Source organism: Gymnoscopelus microlampas, assembly GCF_963454915.1.
Source record: "Gymnoscopelus microlampas genome assembly, chromosome: 12".
NCBI lineage: Eukaryota > Metazoa > Chordata > Actinopteri > Myctophiformes > Myctophidae > Gymnoscopelus > Gymnoscopelus microlampas.
The window spans coordinates 44,968,080-44,988,261 of record NC_139949.1 but is presented as its reverse complement, the minus strand read 5'-3'; the positions used below and the strand labels follow the sequence as shown (position 1 = coordinate 44,988,261).

Genomic DNA, 20,182 nt, shown 5'->3' with positions numbered 1-20,182 from the left:
GACCATAAACACGGTGGAGTGGCCCTTTAACATCCTCCACTCCACCAATGGAGAGCATCGGTACAGATGTGCTGTGGATTCCAGCCCGGTCGTCCACCAATCAGCGACCGATGTTCCGTCCCCCCCCCTCCCCCCTGTCCTCTCCCCCCACCCCAGAGACAGACAGCAGCAGCGTTTCGTTTCACTTCTGCACGATCCAACGTTCTTCTGACTTGATACATTGTAACTTCTGCTGTGTGCTGCTGGCAACACACACAACGTCGGCCTCTTCTCATTTGTGTGATTTTGATCTGCAATCGCCAATAAACCGGTTTACGGAATAATCGATCCAGCTACATTTCAATCGTTGAACGCGTTTCAGATCTCCTGTAGAACTGTGCAGACATGGGTGAGTTGTTTTTGTTGCCATCATTGAGGGTTTTCGGACCCCGGCGGCGGCCTAGAACAACGGTTAGGTTGGTAGAACGGCTGTGTTTAATACATCGGATCCTCGGCAGACTGTTTGGAGATAACGTTTTCAGTGTGGTGAACTTAGCCCTGAAACCTGACTGCCATATATTGTATGACAGTCATGACGAAACTTCAACCTGGTGTTTGCACTCTCTCCCTTTTTGGTTCGTACATCTAAATACTAGTTCGGATTTCAAATATAAACTGCTTATCCCATGGCCACGGATGTTACAATTATGTACGGGCCCTCAGAAGTACCAGTATCTTCCGTATTATTCAATGAAAAGCATTATAATCTGATTGCTGTCCATTTTCTCATAGAGTTATAATGTATCAAGAGTGCAATACACCTCCCAACCGATAGGGTTACGTCGAAAGTATATGGCGAAAAAATAACCACCGATCGGATTAAAATGCCTTTTATTGAACAATACGGAAGATACGGGTGCTTATGAGGGCCCGTACAAAATTGTAACATCCGTGGCCATGGGGTAAGCACTTTATAATTATAATTTGAACGTTTATGTTGATGTACGGGCCAAAAAGGGAGAAAGTGCAAACAGTATGTTGAAGTTTCGCCACGACGGTCGTGACAGGCGACCGTCGTGTGATCCATGGCTAGTGGTGAACTGGTGATAGCCCTGCCTGGTCGGGTCGTTCACCTGGCTGGTGGCTGCATTCCTGCTGTCAGACTGGGCCGCGGCGCTGCCTAGAGCTTTGTCTATACTAGCATCATCCAGATGTTTAAGGTAGACACTGACAACAGAGGGTACACATGTAACCACATTTTCGACCTTTTTGGGGCCATTTGGTTTGGTTCCATTTGGTTCCATTATGTGTACCCTCTGAGAGTTAAAAATGGATGCATTAAGACTGAGGAGGACTTAACTGTGTATCATCTCCCATGGCCAGATGTTCGAAGGTGGTGTGTATATATATATATACATTTAGGAGCTTTGTCTGAGCATTGTCTAGCTAGCATCACCCGCAGCCAGATGTTCAAGGTATTATATAGGAGCTTTGTCTAGCATCACCCACAGCCAGATGTTAAAGGTATTAGATGAGCCATCAGGCTTTCATAATCCCTGTCTGTGTCCACACACACACACACACACACACACACACACACACACACACACACACACACACACACACACACACACACACACACACACACACACACACACACACACACAAATGTGACCCAAAGGGTTCCTTCCTACACTACCTTTTATACTTGTGTTATGATATGATATGGACACTTAACATGCACCACGTATTTGCGCTCTCACCAAATGTAGTCAAGGATCCTATGTATGTTGTAGCAGCTGAAATACATACACCTCCATATGTTTAGTGCATTCTATTTAACAGACTCGTAGACTGGCTTATATCAGATCAACACATGCTGTAGCCTTATCTAGGTCAATTCCTAGTTTCATCAGAGCACACACAAATAACCACTTAACTATGCAACAGTAGTTGTGTAACCTACTCTGTTGAAAAATATGCTGTGTGACTAAGGTATTTACACTACTTGGGCCTACGGTATGTCTCTCTCCATATTTCACATACGTTGGCTAAAGCTCTGCATGGAAATATGTTGAACATCTGCAGCTCCCGCCCGGCTATCAGCAGATTTAGTATCAAACGGTTTCCCAAACCTATGTCTGTGCTGTCCTTGGTTCCAGATGCTTATGTTATGTTTACCATCAGAACTACGACACGTGCGCTACTACTGCTCTAGCCAGTTTGGAGAGGAGCGGTTACCTCTCCAAACACACAAATGTCTGCCATATGCCTGGTTATCTTCCCACCCAATGCACAGAAAAGAATATAGTATATAATCTTCTTCTTTACATGATGCAGTGTAGGGGTGCATCAGTTAATCAAACTAATCTATTTTAATTGATTCTTAGACAAAAGGGTTAGGGGCGGGAAGCATGACATTGTAGGCAAGCATTAAAAAGAAAAGTTCAAATATAGCAGACACACATATATTGTAATCGTGTAGATCTGCTATTTTGTGTGACACCATTGTACGTCTAAGTATAATGGTTATGGATGAGCAGATAGTCCGGGTACTGTGTGTAATTTTCTCCTCAATGACATTTGTACTCAAGTGTCACCAAGGCCTTCCATAGTTCTGTAAGTACTGTAGTACAAATGCATCAGACAGTTCAGACGATATTTAAACCGACTCAAAATGTATAAATAGGCTTTCACAGATGTTGCTAATAGAAGCATGTGGGAAACAACCTTCATGCTGCAAATTGCAGAAGTGAATGTGGGAAGTTGCAGCGTGGCTCAGTGAATTGAAACATGATCTTAAAACAGTTTGCTTCGCGTTCGAGCGCGGTCTAGACTGTCACTGAAAACGAAAACACGGGGAGGTAGTAATTAATGGCTTTGCATACACCGTGTGAGTGTGTCCGAGTCAACGTTGAAACAGCCCAGCCGTTTCTGTCTGTGTCTGCCGAAATGCAAAATGGCTTATAAGAGTGCAGTATTACTGGACAGCCTTCAGCCCAGCTCTTGGCTGTGTGGAGGAAAATTCCACAGAGGCCTTGCAGTAGACTCTGATGCTGATATCAGCTCACTTATGCTATATATATATATATGTAGTATATAACTTTATTTATATATATATTATACCTCGCTCCACCTGTTATGTGTAACATTATTCCTCTGCTGTCTCATGTAGGTGTGATAGGTGAGCCGTGGAGCCTAGCAGGCATGGACAAACCCCAAGGCTGAGGCCTCAGGAGGAGGGTGAAGAATCCCCCCAGGGACCAGTATCTGGTTCACACTGTGTTCTCGGCCCACCTTTTTGTCTGCATACCAGAGGCCACACCCTCCCTGTCTTTTCTCTGTGGACCTCTCCTGGGCCGTCAGGTAGACATCCTTCTCCACCAGTCGGATTAGAATTCAGTCCTCTACCGGTGTTCTCCATGGAATTACTGATGTCGATCTGACCCCTGAGCCCGACCGCACCCCCCACCCCGACCACGACCACGACCATGAGGAACAGCAGGTGGACCGTGCTGCTGGGCTGCGTCCTGCTCTGCTCCGTCTCGCTCCTGTACCTGGGCATGAGTGGGGTGGAGTGTCCGCCCAAAAGCTGGCGGCACCACCGCTGGGCCGAATTCGGACAGGGCTCGGCCAACCAGAGCCTGTCGGCGGCCGGCCTCCTCCCCGAGGACACGCCGCTCATTTTCATCGGCGGCTTCCCCCGCAGCGGCACCACGCTGATGCGGGCCATGCTGGACGCGCACGGCGCCGTGCGCTGTGGCGAGGAGACCCGCGTCATCCCTCGGCTCCTGGGCATGCGGGCCACCTGGAGCCGCTCGGCCAAGGAGAGGCTGCGCCTGGACGAGGCCGGAGTCACGGACCAGGTGTTGGATTCGGCCGTACGGGCCTTCTTGTTAGAGGTGAGATGAAATTCACAGCTATTATTATGCAAATGCGTGGCAGAGATTCCCTGACTAGCAGTACCTACCTAACTACGTACGTGTCTTCTTCCTCGATGACAGCTGCAGTGGAACAAGTGGAACTGGTTTCCTCCACCGTGTACATTGTACTTAGACATGCAGACCATTTACAATTCTTAAAACATACAGTAGTTTAATTTGAAAGCGTAGCAATCATTTATTGTCGAATTATATACAAGGGTTTCCACGGTCATGAAAAAAGTTTGGAATTAATCAAATGTTTTGGAAAATGTTTGGATATAATGTACATAGTTTTTGGCTATTGATTTTGTCTTGAATATATCTAGCATTACGAGAAATACGTGTGGCCTAATGTATACAGGACGTTAGCTTGTAGATGTGTTATTTTTGTCACGTGACACCTTTGCTCAAGTGTGTCTTGGTGCATTGATGGCACACTGGAGTAAGTGGTAATGGGGTAAAATACTTTGGAAAAGTTACGGAAACGTTATGAAAATTCATTGTTAAAAATGTGTGGGAACCCTGCATATATATTTTCATACTTGTGTGGTTAATGGACTGCCTTTTATATAGAGCCAAAACATGGTCCTTAAGACAAAACAAAACAGGAGCTCAGAAAGCACCATCCACTTGCCAGGCAGTCATGGAGTCCGGAGTCCTTCTGATTCTGACACGCCTGCTCATATGCCACTGTCAAGTGGCCTATCCTGAGCCCTTTGCAGCACTCCTTTGCATTTAGCTCCTTTTTATTGTTGCTCTACGCTTTGCATTTTCAAAGCACTATATAAATAATCTTTATTATTTATACTGGTTGAGATTGTTTTAACCGAATATCAACTGTGATATTCTGCATGATGTTGTGTATTCCAGATCATAGTGGGTCACGGGGAGCCTGCAGCTCGTCTCTGTAACAAGGACCCATTCGCCCTCAAGTCCCTCAGTTACCTCGCGCGTATCTTCCCCAAGGCGAAATTTGTCCTCATGCTGCGAGACGGGCGAGCGACCGTCCATTCCATGATCTCACGAAAGGTGCGTTCAGGGTCGTTCCTCAGGACTGTGGTCCGATGAACGTCCTTACAACTTTTATGTTACCAACAAACCGTCTTTGCCCGTTGTTCTCATCTCTGTGAGGAACGACGTCACTGTCGGGCGGAAACCTTGTATTTCCAAGACTGTTACTTTTCAGGAAATGGGAGAAAAAAATGGATCCAATGTAGCTATTATTTAGTCACAATCTCTCTGTTCAGACAGACCACTTTCACTTTCAAAATGTATTCATAAATAGCAGATATACATGATGCAATGCAGTGTGAGCTTGTAGATCAGCTATTTTTGCAACTTTTGACACTTGTACAATAAAGTAGGGCATACAAAATATGGACATATTAGGTTTCTGCCCAACATTATATATATTCTCAGGGCTTTTATTAGACAGTTTTGTTTATTAGTTTTGTTTATTGAACTGAGGAGTATCAGTCACAATGTAGAGACACCGCCAACACTATTCTCCTCTCCTCCTCCTTATTCAGGTAACCATCTCGGGCTTTGACCTGAACAGCTACAGAGACTGCCTGACCAAGTGGAGCGGTGCGGTGGAGGCCATGTTCGGCCAGTGCCAGGGGGGGGCGTCAGGGGGCCGCTGTCTGCCCGTGCGCTACGAGCAGCTGGTGCTGCACCCCGAGGAGGAGATGCGCAAGCTGCTGCACTTCCTGGAGCTGCCCTGGGACACGGCGGTGCTGCACCACGAAGATCTCATCGGGAAAGCTGGAGGAGTGTCCCTGTCCAAGTGAGTGTGTGTGCAGGGACGTGCACAGATAGATCTAGGTGGTGCTAGAGCACCTGCCCTTTGCCCTCTTGAATAAAAAATATTTTAATTTTTTTTTTTAAAGGATCCCAACCCTAATGCATGTGCACGGGAGAGTTTGTGTGCACGGTAAAGTTTATATGTACAGTAGAGCCAGACTGAGTCAGTTTGCCATGTGTCTTAGATTATTTTATTTCTTTTGATTAAATTTAGAGTAGCCCAAAACAATGTTATGCCAATTAATTCCTCCCCACACACATTTCTGTGTGTTGTTGTCACTGCTGTTGTAACCCACCGACTCACCTGCCAGTGAGGAGCCCCCACCGGAAGGACGTAGGGCCAGGGCCGCATTAAGACCCCTCAGGGCCGTGGAACACCACAAAATCAAAGGCCCCCCCAGTCGCGTAATTTCACGCACATGCACGCGCGCGCTTTGCGCACGCGCGCAAAATTTTTCGGGTCTAATTCGGTCTAATTCGGGTCTAATTCGGTTCTATTTGACCAATATAAATCAACATTTTTAGCGGCGCTAGCCGCTCTATACCTAAAGGTATAGAGCGGCTAGCGGCTAAAGGTATAGACCTGTTAGCAGGGAGTGTTGGACAGGAGGAGTAAGACGAAGGCCCTACGCAGGACCGCATTAACCGCGGAACTTAGTGGAACTTAGTGGAACTGGTGTTCCACGGCCCGCAGCCTGCAGGGCCCTGTGAGAATTGTGTATTTAGTTTTTGTGTATTTAAAGAAAAAATCACACAGGTGTGATTTTTTCTTTAAATACACAAAAACTAAATACACAATTCTCACAGGGCCCTGCAGGCTGCAGGCCGTGGAACACCAGTTCCACTAAGTTCCGCGGTTAATGCGGTCCTGCGTAGGGCCTTCGTCTTACTCCTCCTGTCCAACACTCCCTGCTAACAGGTGCCGCCCCAGCCCGTAGGAGTACATGTACATCCCGTTGGAGAACATTTAACCACTTTCAACATGGTGTCCCTATTTTGGGCACATCATTATAGGTGAAAATGTTAAAATGTTTTCCAACAATAAAAAAAAAAAATAGCACATCTGCAAGCTCGTAGATTGGCTATTTTTGTGTTTTCTATTTTCAAACTTTAATGAAGTTTGTCAAATTGATTAGAATTGAGTTTGCCCCTTTGGACTAAATATCGGTAATCCGTAATCCAGGAAACTCCAAAATCGGGATGGGCATCAAATCCCCAAATCTGGCATCGGTCAGGCTAATCACATTAGTGTATGTGAGCACATGTATTTGCGGCATGTAGTGTATGTGTGTGTGCCAATGTGTGTTTATTTATCCACAAACTTAACCCAGTATATAAATAGTCAGTGTTCTGCAACTGGCTCCAGTAAATTAACCTAACCGGTTTGGAGTTTGGGTGAAACCTGGTTGAAGCCATTTATTTCAGGAGAAGGTGTCAATTAGTAACCTGCTCATACACACCCGTTGCTTGAAGACACACAACATGGTGTAAACACAATACGTAACTCCTCTTACATCACCCTTTGTTTGGTAAGTGTATATTGTATGCAGTTTAGAATGCAGTCATTGTGTACTTACACTTTTAGTCTTGGGTGTCTGAGAACCAGCCAGCGGATCTGGTTCTGGCACCTGTCATTACAGAGCTTAAAATGACGCCTCTCTCTCTCCCACGCAAAAGGCATGTGGATTGCAGCTCTTGTCTTCCTCATAATACACTTCCTCATAAACATGCAATATAGTATACTGTGTATATCCTTTAGAAAGAAGGTCAATATTTACAGTACATCATTCAACGGAGTCACCTTTTATACGTTAAAATGTAAAATGGAACAAAAGCAGCCGCACATTTAAAACACTGTGCAAGCTTTCTTTCGGCCGTGTGTGAACTTCTTTAGTTAAACGTTTAAAAATGTCCCGGTTCCCAGCTTTAATCTTGGTCATCTCTGTATGTTTTTTGTGTTTTTGGAAGATTATGTTTCCTTGCTACTCTGCTTGATGTACCCTTTAACCTGCAACTCCTTAGGGTTCAGGAATCTACAGTAGGTTTGTGTTTGCGTGGCCCAAATTGGGTCTGGGATTGAATGCCTCCAAACTCACAGGATTTGCGCTGTGAGCTTGTAGATCGGCTTTTCAATTATTATTAGATAGAATTTCAATGTATTTTTAATTGATGTTCTTTTTGACATAAATGCTTATACATGACCATATATGTCTACATATCTATCAAAAGGATGAAGCACAATAAAGCTCAAGAGCTTATTTCCATTGTGGTCCTAGTGTGTGTAAACTGAGTGCCATGTGTCGTGCATGACTGGATTGCTAATGCAGATGCATTTTGACACCAAAGATCCTGGTACATGCGGACGTCCACTGGGAATAACAAAGCTGGGTGTGGTTCTGTCTTTGTGGTGTGCAGGGTGGAACGTTCCACAGACCAGGTGATGAGACCAGTCAACACGGACGCCCTCTCCAAGTGGGTGGGCCACATCCCACCCGACGTGGTGAATGACATGGCTGACATCGCCCCCATGCTGGCTCGACTGGGCTACGACCCCATGGAAAACCCTCCCGACTACACCAAACCCGAGCCCATCAACTCCATGTTCAACTACTCACAGGTCAGAGACTGGTGCTCATCTGAGCAAGGAGGAGTGATGCTTATACCCAAAATGTGCAGTGTTATTCAGAAATGTTTTATGTTTTATGTATTTTATGTATTTTTTTATGTATTAGATTATTTTGAGGCATATGTCTCCTTTATCAGACAGTACAGTGGAGAGTAACGGGGCAAAGGGTGGAGAAAGAGGGGTGATATGCGATGCAGGCCATGAGCCGCACTCAATTCCTGGCTGTTGTGGGTGGTCTGTGGTACAAAGTACCTTATTGAGCCATCAGGGGAAACAACAGAGAGATGTTTACCAAACTTGAATTTTGGGACTTTGTTCCCCAACAGTCCTAATTCAAACTGTACATTGTAATTTCAGAGATGTATAAATGGATTGTTTTGCTTTGTTACTAAAACTTGTGGGCCTCTAGTCTGAGAGTGGGAAACTTTAATGTTCATCCTATAGAATGGAATCATTCATTTTATCCCGCAGGAGCGAACGCTTCTCAGCACCAACCGTGGCCGAATTAGAGATTTGATACAGTAGGTCATTTTTGGCCAATTCTGACAGCACTACTAAGCACGGACAGTGGATTTTAAAAGGAAAATAGAAAGAGCATTTTTTATATCAATCCCCGTCTGGTTATTGATTTTTATCAATGCTTGCCTTCCAGTCAGATGTCTTTTATGTTTCATAATATAAATGTATGTTAATCAGATTAACCCTGGCGCCCCTATTTTGGATTAGTTTTTCAAAAACTGTTTTTCTTTTTTTCTTTTTAGAAAAGAAAAAAAGTAAATCAAACGTGAGCTTGTAGATTGGCTATTTTCACTATTTGTTGTACGATGAAGTAAGTATAAACGGTGGTTAAGACCCCCCCCCCCCCTCTCTTTTTTTTGTCTTTTTGCAGATCAAACCCTGAATGTAATGCATTGCAATGATCCCAGTAATGACAGCAACCGATATCTTCCCTCTCCTCAGAGTCCGAGAGCAACAGAAGCCCCGCATCCCAGTTAAGAAACCAGCAGCTCTGCCAGGAACTTGCTGGAATGGCCTTCAGCTAAATGATATTTCTTCATACTCTCTGACTGCCAGCTCACCAGCCAGCTCACCCTTACAAGAGGATTTTGAAGTGTTCCACGCTGTTTTTTGGTCATCAGCCATAGCTATATTTGGTTTCATGTCATTTCACTAGTAGGTTTGTGTTAGTCAGTAGGAGGCCTCTGTGACTGTGCGATAGTTTAGCTGGTCTTAAGCCATTAAGACCTGAGGCCGATTCTACAAATGGCCTCTAAATCAGTAGTTCTCACACTTTCAAGATTTTTCAAAAATAGCAGATGTACAAGCTCGCGGTACGAAGTGACGCGCTGTGAGCTTGTATATCTGCTATTTTTGAATAGCCAGCGCTAAACTCTGACACGGATGCTTTCCCGGTTTTAGTGGGTTTAAGCTAGCAGAATACTCCAAACAAAGCCGAATTTCTTTCAGCTGCAGCAGGCAGAATGCTCAGAATGGGCGAAAGTCCGCTGGCATTCTATTTTATAATCTAATTGAACTACCTCTGGTGTTTGAACCACATTTTACCAAATTGTTAAAAAGTGTGTCAAACAGTTCTCATACATAAACAATAGATAAAATCAAAATGTTTTGAAAATAGCCAATTTCATGCTCACACGCAAACTGGCTTCTATACTAAAAACTTTCAAGCATGCAAAATGGGCTTCTATACTCACTGCAGCTCCCCTCTGGGTTCAGAATGTTAGACCCGCTCACTGTATACAGTGCCGAAACAGTGTTTTTTTTACCATGGATCTCCACTGTTTGCTTTACATAACCTCCGACACATCGTTTGTCTCAGAGGTTTGTACCTCCTCAGACAACCGTATCTTCAGACCAGTCCATGGTACGTTGCTGTTAGATTCAGTGTTGCCAGATTTTGTGAGAGAAATAAGCAACCAGGTCTAGGAAAACAAGCCCTAAAGAAGCGACTATAGGCCACATGAGCACTTTAAACGTATACAGCCTACATCGGCTATTTGAAAATAGCTGATCTACAAGCTCACGACGCGTCGCATCGATATTAATAAATAAAATGTGAGATATTTGGAAGATTTTGGAAACATTCTAACACAAATCTGGTACAAAACATTTTCAGATGGGGGGGCTAGGGACGAATACAAATACATTAATTTGGTGGTCCATGACGTGAAAATATTTCGGAACCACTGGTTTAAATGATAATTAAAACATTTGAAAGCAAGCCCAAATAACCCTACACTTTAGAAACAAGCTGAAAAAAAAACCCAAAGGAACGCACAACTACCAATATTTACAAGCCACTTTTACAGAAAAAGGCGTCCAGGAAGTTGCTTATATTAAGCGGACATGGCAACACTGGTTAGATTGTAGAAAGTAAACGATAACGAATCACGAGCAAATTGTGTGTCTGACCAATCTCACAGTCTGTGACCAATCACAGTCTGTGTTCTCATTGGTGCCTCTGCGGCGATGTTCGGCTAGACAATTCTTGGAGGTGCAAGAAATTTCAGCTGCAGCAGGCCTTGCTGAACCAAAAAATAAATAACTTGTCTTACAGAATGCTCAGAATGGGCGAAAGTCCGCTGGCATTCTATTTTATAATCTAATTGAACTACCTCTGGTGTTTGAACCACATTTTACCAAATTGTTAAAAAGTGTGTCAAACAGTTCTCATACATAAACAATAGATAAAATCAAAATGTTTTGAAAATAGCCAATTTCATGCTCACACGCAAACTGGCTTCTATACTAAAAACTTTCAAGCATGCAAAATGGGCTTCTATACTCACTGCAGCTCCACTCTGGGTTCAGAATGTTAGACCCGCTCACTGTATACAGTGCCGAAACAGTGTTTTTTTTTACCATGGATCTCCACTGTTTGCTTTACATAACCGCCGACATGTCGTTTGTCTCAGAGGTTTGTACCTCCTCAGACAACCCTATCTTCAGACCAGTCCATTGTACGTTGCTGTTAGATTCAGTGTTGCCAGATTTTGTGAGAGAAATAAGCAACCGGGTCTAGGAAAACAAGCCCTAAAGAAGCGAGTATAGGCCACATGAGCACTTTAAACCTATATAGCCTACATCGGCTATTTGAAAATAGCTGATCTACAAGCTCACGACGCGTCGCATCGATATTAATAAATAAAATGTGAGATATTTGGAAGATTTTGGAAACATTCTAACACAAATCCGGTAGGGGCTCCCTGGCACAAAACATTTTCAGATGGGGGGGCTAGGGACAAATACAAATACATTAATTTGGCGGTCCATGACGTGAAAATATTTGAGAACCACTGGTTTAAATGATAATTAAAACATTTGAAAGCAAGCCCAAATAACCCTACACTTTAGAAACAAGCTGAAAACCCCCCCCAAAGGAACGCACAACTACCAATATTTACAAGCAACTTTTACAGAAAAGGAAGCCCAGGAAGTTGCTTATATTAATGGCAACACTGGTTAGATTGTAGAAAGAAAACGATAACGAATCACGAGCAAATTGTGTGTCTGACCAATCTCACAGTCTGTGACCAATCACAGTCTGTATTCACATTGGTGCCTCTGCGGCGATGTTCGGCTAGACAATTCTTGGAGGTGCAAGAAATGCTGAAATGAACTTTGTTCTTGTTTGTTTATTTTCTCAGCAATGATGTCATTTTGTTCTCATTGACCTGCTGAAGCTGAAAAAACGTTTGACTTGGCTTGGAGTATGCTGCAGGCTTCAGTCCTTGGACTTCTGCTCAGGGAAGTTACTTGTCCCAACAATGTTACATCCTATTCAACTTTGTTGTTTTTTTCCTTTTTTCTCAATCAAAGTGTATCTGAAGGTATTTGAACGTGAGGGTAATTTGTAATCAATTCACCACCAATATGAATGTGCTTTTAGACCGTTGTTACCCTCTAACAGGGCGGTAACGGTTCAGAGTATGACTGTATATTTTTGAAGACGTACGTTTATTTTCGTAATAAATTATTTTGTTGTCGATCATTCATTAAAGAATTTGACATTGCTTGTTCTATGACTGTAAGACTTTTTAATTTTTTGCCATATTACTTAATATGATGAACAGAAGGGTCAAGATTATATTTATGAAAAACCCATTTCATTCACTAGTATGTTGGGTATTTCACACAAAAATAATAGTAAATGGAAATGATGTCCATTAACCACTTTAAACCTGGCATTCCTATTTTAGGCATGTCATAACTGACAATTTAAAAACGTAAACATTTTCAGAATTGTTATTACTTTTTAATTTATTTTTTGAAATATCAGATCTACAAGCTCACAGTGCAATGCGATGCATTGTGAGTTTGTAGATCGGATATTTTTGCTATTCGTTATAGGAAGCAGTGGGTATTGGCCAGTAAACCCCATAGTTTGTTGTATGTGATCTACAAACTCAACACGTCATGTTGCGATGGTTGTGAGCTTGTAGAAGTGCTAATTTTGCTGAATGTTCTATTATGACATGCCTAGAATAGGGATGTTACTGTAGGTTTCATGTGGTTACGGTTGTTAAAATACTGAGCAATACCACCATTCTCATCATTGGCTGGGGCATTGGCATGGAGGTTAGGAGGATACAGTAGGCTACTCATGTCCAGAACCACATATAGCCTACTGCCTGCTGTCCTAGAATTAAATCCAGTCAGAGCCTTTCCAATGCCGATTCCCTCAACGTCCTAGCTTCTTGTCCTTTGAAGAGAAATATACCTACTAAGAAATATGTCATGGTTTTTCTCTTGAATCATCGCCCCCAGATATCAGGTATTACTTATTAGTTTCCGTTCCTCTTCTTTCTTGACAGTTGACCCCGCTGTAATTGTGGCAAGGTTGAAATAGCCAAATATATAACATTTGGGGCCGACTATACGCCACCTGGAGGACGATAGAGCCCAGGAACTCCAATATACACCAGGGTTGAGCAAAGTTAAAAAAACACAGCAAGTGTGCAATTAAAGAAGTTTATTGCCAAAATGCAAAACAATGATTAGAAAGTATAATTATTAAATGTCACAGTCCCACTAGAGGCAATGTCCTTTGGAAGGGGTAGTCCATCAGTCCATATATCGGCACAGTCGTTTTTCCTCCAGAATAATCGGGGTCTTTACGTGGGGGCTGAGCAACTACAAGAAATCTATAATGTGAAGACAAATATCACACACCGGTATATTATGTACTGTATTTGTGTGCGTGAAAGAGTGCAGGTAGGTTGTTACATTGTTACTTTAAGTTAAAATGGATCATGGATCATGACTAAATCAAAGTAATTAAATCAGGTAAAAGACGAGAGGAAAGGAAAGGCCAGGTGTGTATTTTAAATTGATCTTGTGTTAAATTCTTGAAGGATGTTTGAATTGAGCTTTTAGTTCATAGCAATGAACCCCCCCCCCCCCCCCTTCAGGTCTTTGGAGATGTGAAGCCACTCCTTCAAGGTTAGGTCTTGTTTTGAATAGGAGAACATGGTGTGCAGTGTACTGCACAATGCAATACTGTCCATCACTGTTGCATCAAATTGAAATTATTTGAGCATTAACATTAATGGGTTTTATTTGTACCAGCCAATATCTAAAATTTAAATCACAACAGCCTCTCTTTTGGGCATCCGGTGATATACAGCTATTATTTCTCATGCAGGAGGGGGGCCTGACAGTCGGGGGCCCCCTAAGGGTGGGGCCTGTTTCAATTGAACCAGTTGAAACATATAGCCAAGGCCGCTACTGCTCAGGATACAAGTGGTCACCAATACGTTTTAGCCAAACTAGTTATATCTGTCAATATATTTGATTCTATGTCCCCCACCAGGCCTGTGCATAGGGCCTGTGGCCCAGTAAATTCCCGCGGAAACAGGTGGATATGATATGATGGTAGGATGTTATCATTTAAGAACTCTTCTTCTGTATCCATCGGTGTCTTCAGTTTGCAGTTTGTAGTAAGCTTTGATCTAGTGACCTGTAGCCTGGACCTGTGACCCACGCAACTAAATTACTACCATGTGTTCTTGTCAATACAAATAGGTGTCAGAGCAGGTTATTGATAGGTTAGGTACTGTACATGAATGGAATAGGACCATACAGAGAAAAGAATGTGCTGTCAGATGGGGTTTAAATGTATGTACCAGTGTAAGTCGTCTTAATTGTTTGCAACAATAAGTACAAATCATTCATGTTTTAAGATATGGTTCTTGTGTCTTTGTTTCTGAGTCTTCCCTGAGGTTATGCTATAGAAGAGTTCTGAATATCCACGACAGGAACAACAGGAACAAAGATGATTCTAATCCTCTGAGGAGATAGAAACAGTTAAGTAACTAATGTGTTCAAAGAGACCAACCTGGTACCATACTGTATGGTACCAGGTTGGTGTATAGGAAAATGATTTGACTTTGCAATCTGCATTCTCATAGTCTCCATTCTGTAATCTGTATACCTGTGCTATTGCTCTTCATGGATCCCCAGTAGACAGGTTGACTCCAGTCACTCCAGTATATGGACTCTCCACAGTGACTGGCCACCTTAAGCCTCACCTGAAGCTCATAGTGGGAGTTACTGGAGGGCAGGTTGGTACAGTGACTCTGCATGTTGGATCTAGAACTCTGAACACAAGGAGAAACATTTACAGCAAGAGAGGTTTGATTGGAATTAAATAATGAGGGAGTACTGTATGTCTCCGGTTAAATGTTTTATAAAGATGAATAGATGATTTGATAAAAGTTTGACCTTTTGATCCATAAGAAAGAAAAGATGAGTGAATCTTATTGATATTACCGTTGTAAACTTCTGTAATTTTGGCCTTTGGTTCTTTTCTTATTAATTTCATGCCTACCTCCCAGTTGTTGTTGGCCCTGTAGCGAACTTCATTTTCCAAACACTGGTACCAACCATTGGTGTGATTCCAATAGAAACAGTCGTTCTTGACAGTCACGTTGACTGGAGGATACAGCTTGACTGAAAAGTTAACACAGAAATAATGAAAAGAGGAAAAGTACGGAACCAAACAGTTGAGGGAAGTTCACAATAATAGCATAGGATCCCTGAAGTTAATGAGTAGGCCTATTATACTGTATTAGCTCCCAGAGAGAAAGTTTAATGTTGCCCCCTAGTGGCACACTTGGAGAAAGGTTTGAGATGTAATGTTTGTCCAATTTTAAAATTAAATATTTCGTTTGAATGCTAAAGAAAAAATACCTACAATAAATAATTATTAAATAAAACTCTTGAAACGGGAAGCAAATGATCTTACCTTTGGATTTTAGGTTGTGCTCCTGGAGAGAACTGTCATTGTCATGTGACAGCTTTGTGTAAAAAGTAAGGAACCTCTGAGTTTCTAGCTTGTTGTATGGCTGCTTACAGATCCAATAGTAGAGCCATTCTCTGAGGTATAGAATGTACACTCTTGGAAATGATTATCTGAATGGAACCTGAACATATAAACATGATCAAAGATTAGTCGTTACACACACGCGTGCATGCGTGCGTGCGTGCGTGTCGTGTGTGTGTGCACGGGCGTGAGTGTGTGCGTGCATGTGTGCGTGCGTGTGCGTGTGCGTGTGCACTGAAATCTAGTTAATACTAGCTAAGTGATGTAGTATTATTCAAATAGTTTACAATATGTTAATGGTATGTTAGTCATAAAAACAAATCCTTTGCTTCTATACAGTATAATGATCTTATGACCATCCACTTAAGCTCTGTGATGAAGACACTAACCTGCTGGAGAATGTGTAGTTGACCTCTGCTGTGTCATGTCCATTCCAGCTACAATGGACATAGTCCAGATCCACCAGCAGACAGCTCACATCTACAATCACAAACATATAAACAGTTAAAACCACAATAATGGCTTTGACACATAATTTGCTTTCTAATTGGCATGTGCGTGCGTCTTAATGGACCTATAAACATTTCCCAAAGGAAAGTATTGTTGTCCGTTGACTGTGTTTATACTGTAGGACAAGTATACGTCAGTATGACACAAGTATACACATGAGTGTACCTACTGTATAAATGCATTAACATAACTTGCAGTGCATATACTAACATCAAGAGGAATTTATCAACAGTTATTATCTGGGAAGCCAGTTCCCTAATCTACTTTTATCTTGTATCTTAATTCAAAATGTCACCACAAGCCGTTTCAGAGCCATCTACTTTTAGCTTCAGTATGAAAACCATCTATTTCTGGTGGATTTCTAGTATCATTTAAAACAATTCTGAATGTATAAAAGAACCACTTTTACTAACCTGTGTTTTTTCTTGCAATTGCATTTCCAGCCAGGCAGAGAAGGAGAACCAATCCAGCAGGTGCCATGGCAGAACAGAAACAAGGCACAAATAACTGTAACTTATTAACTATATAGTCTTCTTCACTTCCGGTTAATGCTTTCACAATTACAAAGATGGGGGCATCTTTAGGGGCCCTTTGTCAGCCATGAGCCTTTAGGAACATTTGACTTGCATTAGTCACAGACTAGTAAACACAACATATGGACTCAAGGCCGGACTCAAGGGGCAGGTCTAGAGAGGATTCCTGACAATATTGATCATTTCTGAACATTAATACACAATGATTCCGGTAACTTGTTTAGGTAACCTTTCATGGTGACCTGAGTGTGTACAATAGGAGAATGTGTTCTTTATTAGAATTGGATAGTATAGTGAGTAAATATAAAGTTAATCTTTGTACTAAGAGTAAACATAGTGACAGGTTTTAAGACCAGATTGGTCAGAGAGAGGTACAGTATGATGTTTTTGTATGCTCTTGCCCCTTTATGGAATTGCCTCAGTAAAGCTGTAATCCTTGGTTCTTAGGCTCAACCCAATTATTGTATTCTCATAATTGTATTGAAGCTTTTATTCAAAATAACTGATCATTGATGAATAACTAGATTGATTCTACAGTATTCTGTCTGACTCAAAGATATTTGAGAAACACATTTGATCTCTAATCTGGATTTTTCTTTTACATGGACTGTTAATTAAAGATCCATCATATTTGGTGTATGAAATGTATTATATGAAACTAGAATTAAGAAAATAAAAAAATTACAAGCAAGAGAAAACTTCTTTGTCCATGTCAGAGAAGGGGTGAGATTGTACTGCACTCATGTAAATATAAGTGCTGAAACCAGGTATGATGATTAGATATGATTTTGAAGATTTAGCTTTTAGGACTATTGGTGCAGACTGGGGTTGGCAAAGAACCTAGAATGCAGGGGGTAAGCACATGGTTATGTACAGATTGACAAAGTAACTTGCAGTACTTGTCCAACAGGGGATGAGATAAAATACTCTTGGGCATAATTACTTTGCCTCAGCCAACGCAGTTATTTTGGGGCCCCGAGACATTTAGGGTTAGGACCCACCTGTGTCGTCAGTAAAATAAAATAATACATTTATACTGTATACAGAGCATGCAGAGATGCTGGCAACTGACAGAATATCTGACAGAACAGTTTGCAAAATAGTACAGAGGTACAATTATACAATAATACTAAAAGGATAACACAAAAAGTCCCAAGGGCTTGTTTCCATTGTGGTCCTATGTATTCAATTCATCAAGACATTTAAAGACATACAATAAAAATACAATAAATCATCAACAATAGTAGCAATAAAAGTATATGTACAGAACACTATCTATTGGGGAGGGGTCATTTCTGGTGTCAAGCTTGGAAGATTTTTCTGGGACCAGTTGCAAAAGTTGTCTGAAGGAAGCCAAACCAAAATAAGCTTTACTCTTATGTACCTGTACACAAGATGTAACAATAAAGTACATCCTAACCTTGAACCTTGAAACTTAAAATTGCAGACAGGTGCTCTCTTATGGAGGGTAAGGAGTCACACTTTGTAATGGCAAAGTGGACATGCTGCCGGGCTCCACCGACTCTGCTGACCTGCTGCTGCTCTGCTCACAGCTCTGCTACCCTGTGTCCCCATTGCACTGTACAATTAAGGTGAGAAGGTCATTTATGTCAGTGTGTTTTGTCTTATTCCATTTGGCTATTTTAACAACGTTTTGTCTATCACACTGTTATGCCATGGGCTCATACAGCCTAAAATATTGTATCTCTCATCTCATTAAAGGAAATGCAGTGTAAACGGACATTTTAAACGATGGGTTACATGGTGGGTTTCATCCCTGATGTTAGATAAAAACTTTGGTGTGGGGCTTGTGGTCAGTGATCTTGAAGCAATCAGAAAAAGTGTTGAGGTAACCTGGGAGGGAAAGTTTGGCAGCTGCTTAGCTGGGTGTTTTTTGCCACATCCTTGCCACAGACTAGGTGGGTCGTTTCCACTTAGCTGTGGTTAAGGTTATCTGTGCTGTCCTGTGGAAGTAGTAGTGATTTTATAAAGTCCTGAGTCTCAAATGTAGCCATATTTTCCATTACATAAGTTGATAGATAAATGAAAAAAAAGAAAAAAACAGGGATGGAAAAATCTATCCTTGCAACACATTCTCACTCCCAACTCATAACTTACTGAGGCTTGGTCAGGTCCTCCTTGCATCATGGGTCAAATCACACTCACAGAGGCTTTTGGACCCTAACGATGGCCAAAATGTTTTAAGGATTTCAACCCAGAATTTCAAGCTAAAGCTTGTGTTTTACATTATGCTTCATTTCCATGTAAAAAGCACCTTCTTATCTCTCAAGACAGACTCAGCTTTTTTTCTTCTTTTTTTGCTGATTGGTTCCCAGATTACCTTCTTTGTAACTTTCTGTTAACAGGAAGTGGGCTGATGGGTGCATCAGTTTGTCACATACATGTATTAACAGTTTCTGTTCTGCCATGTCTGCCATGGCACCTGCTGGATTGTTTCTCCTTCTCTACCTGACTGGCAATGTGATTGGCAAAGAAACCCCAGGTTAGTAAAAGTTATATAACTAACTATATATATATATATATATATATATATATATATATATATTGAAGTATATTTTCGATCCCAAGAGCGGGCTATTAATACCAGTTTCCCAGAAAAGAAGCCTTAAAGGAAGAAGAAGTCCATGGGTCCAAGTTTCAGGTCAAGCATCATTTATTTCAGCCTGACTGGGACGTCTGCCATGTGGGTTCCGATTAGCAGCGAGCCCAGTCACAAGTAACAACAAAGCATTTATACAGAGTTCACCTTCTACCACAAGAGGAGGGGTCACGTAGTTTTAGACCAGCCCCTGATCCCTGTTCACCAATCACACATCAATTACAGGAATATTGAAAGGGTCGTGGCCGAGCCCCCCGCAACACCCTGTTGAAACACATTTGCATTGTCCTTGTAGTGTAACAACTTGTCTTATTTCTAATTATCAAACTTTACTTTTACACAAAGGCTGGTTTAGTCTTTCTTGTTCAACATCTCTCAAGCTTTAGAATGAATTCACACACTCTATACTTTCATGGTTACAAACCGCAGTTAGACATACATCAATAAAGCAACATTTACTCCAGACTGAATCTTTTCCTTAAATGGCATTTCTCTTGGTTAACAGCACAGATCATAGTTATCCACTTTATTCATTTCAACTATAGCATATGTTTTCACACTGTGTTACTTACTACAAAATAAGCTTTTACCCAGAAATAACAATCTGACTCTAACTTCATCTCTGTCCCATGTCCTAGAGACAGAGGGAATTAACAGATGTTCCCCTTTGACCATCACCCTTGCATAAGGACAATAGCCATGAAATCAACCTCCTGATTAACAAAAGAACTTGGCTCTATGACTTGTTTTGAGTTCACACTCAAAGCTGGGAACCTCTGTTTCAGGACAAAAGGCGGGAAAGATCTGTACACAATAGAATCTTCTGTCTTCTTTGGTTAGTCAAAT

General features: G+C 41.8%; 1 protein-coding gene across 5 annotated transcripts; it reads left to right on the top strand.

Annotated features, from left to right (window-relative positions):
* Window positions 1-174: 174 nt before the first annotated feature.
* Window positions 175-12,668, top strand: LOC311057081 (protein-tyrosine sulfotransferase 1-like). Of its 5 annotated transcripts, none has more exons than XR_014601948.1 (8): window positions 175-388; window positions 3,155-3,881; window positions 4,773-4,931; window positions 5,432-5,688; window positions 8,121-8,322; window positions 9,292-9,807; window positions 10,869-11,266; window positions 12,645-12,668. XR_014601948.1 is itself a non-coding variant. In XM_084074001.1 (6 exons), exons 2-6 carry the CDS (start codon window positions 3,471-3,473, stop codon window positions 9,325-9,327), a joined length of 1,065 nt encoding a protein of 354 aa, XP_083930127.1. In that variant the 5' UTR covers window positions 175-388; window positions 3,155-3,470; the 3' UTR covers window positions 9,328-12,362. The 5 variants fall into 5 exon arrangements, 1 of the variants encoding a protein (XP_083930127.1); XR_014601949.1 differs by lacking the exon at window positions 12,645-12,668 and adding an exon at window positions 11,359-12,362 and having other exon boundaries at window positions 10,869-11,309; XR_014601950.1 differs by lacking the exon at window positions 12,645-12,668 and having other exon boundaries at window positions 10,869-12,362.
* The last annotated feature ends 7,514 nt before the right edge of the window (window positions 12,669-20,182 follow it).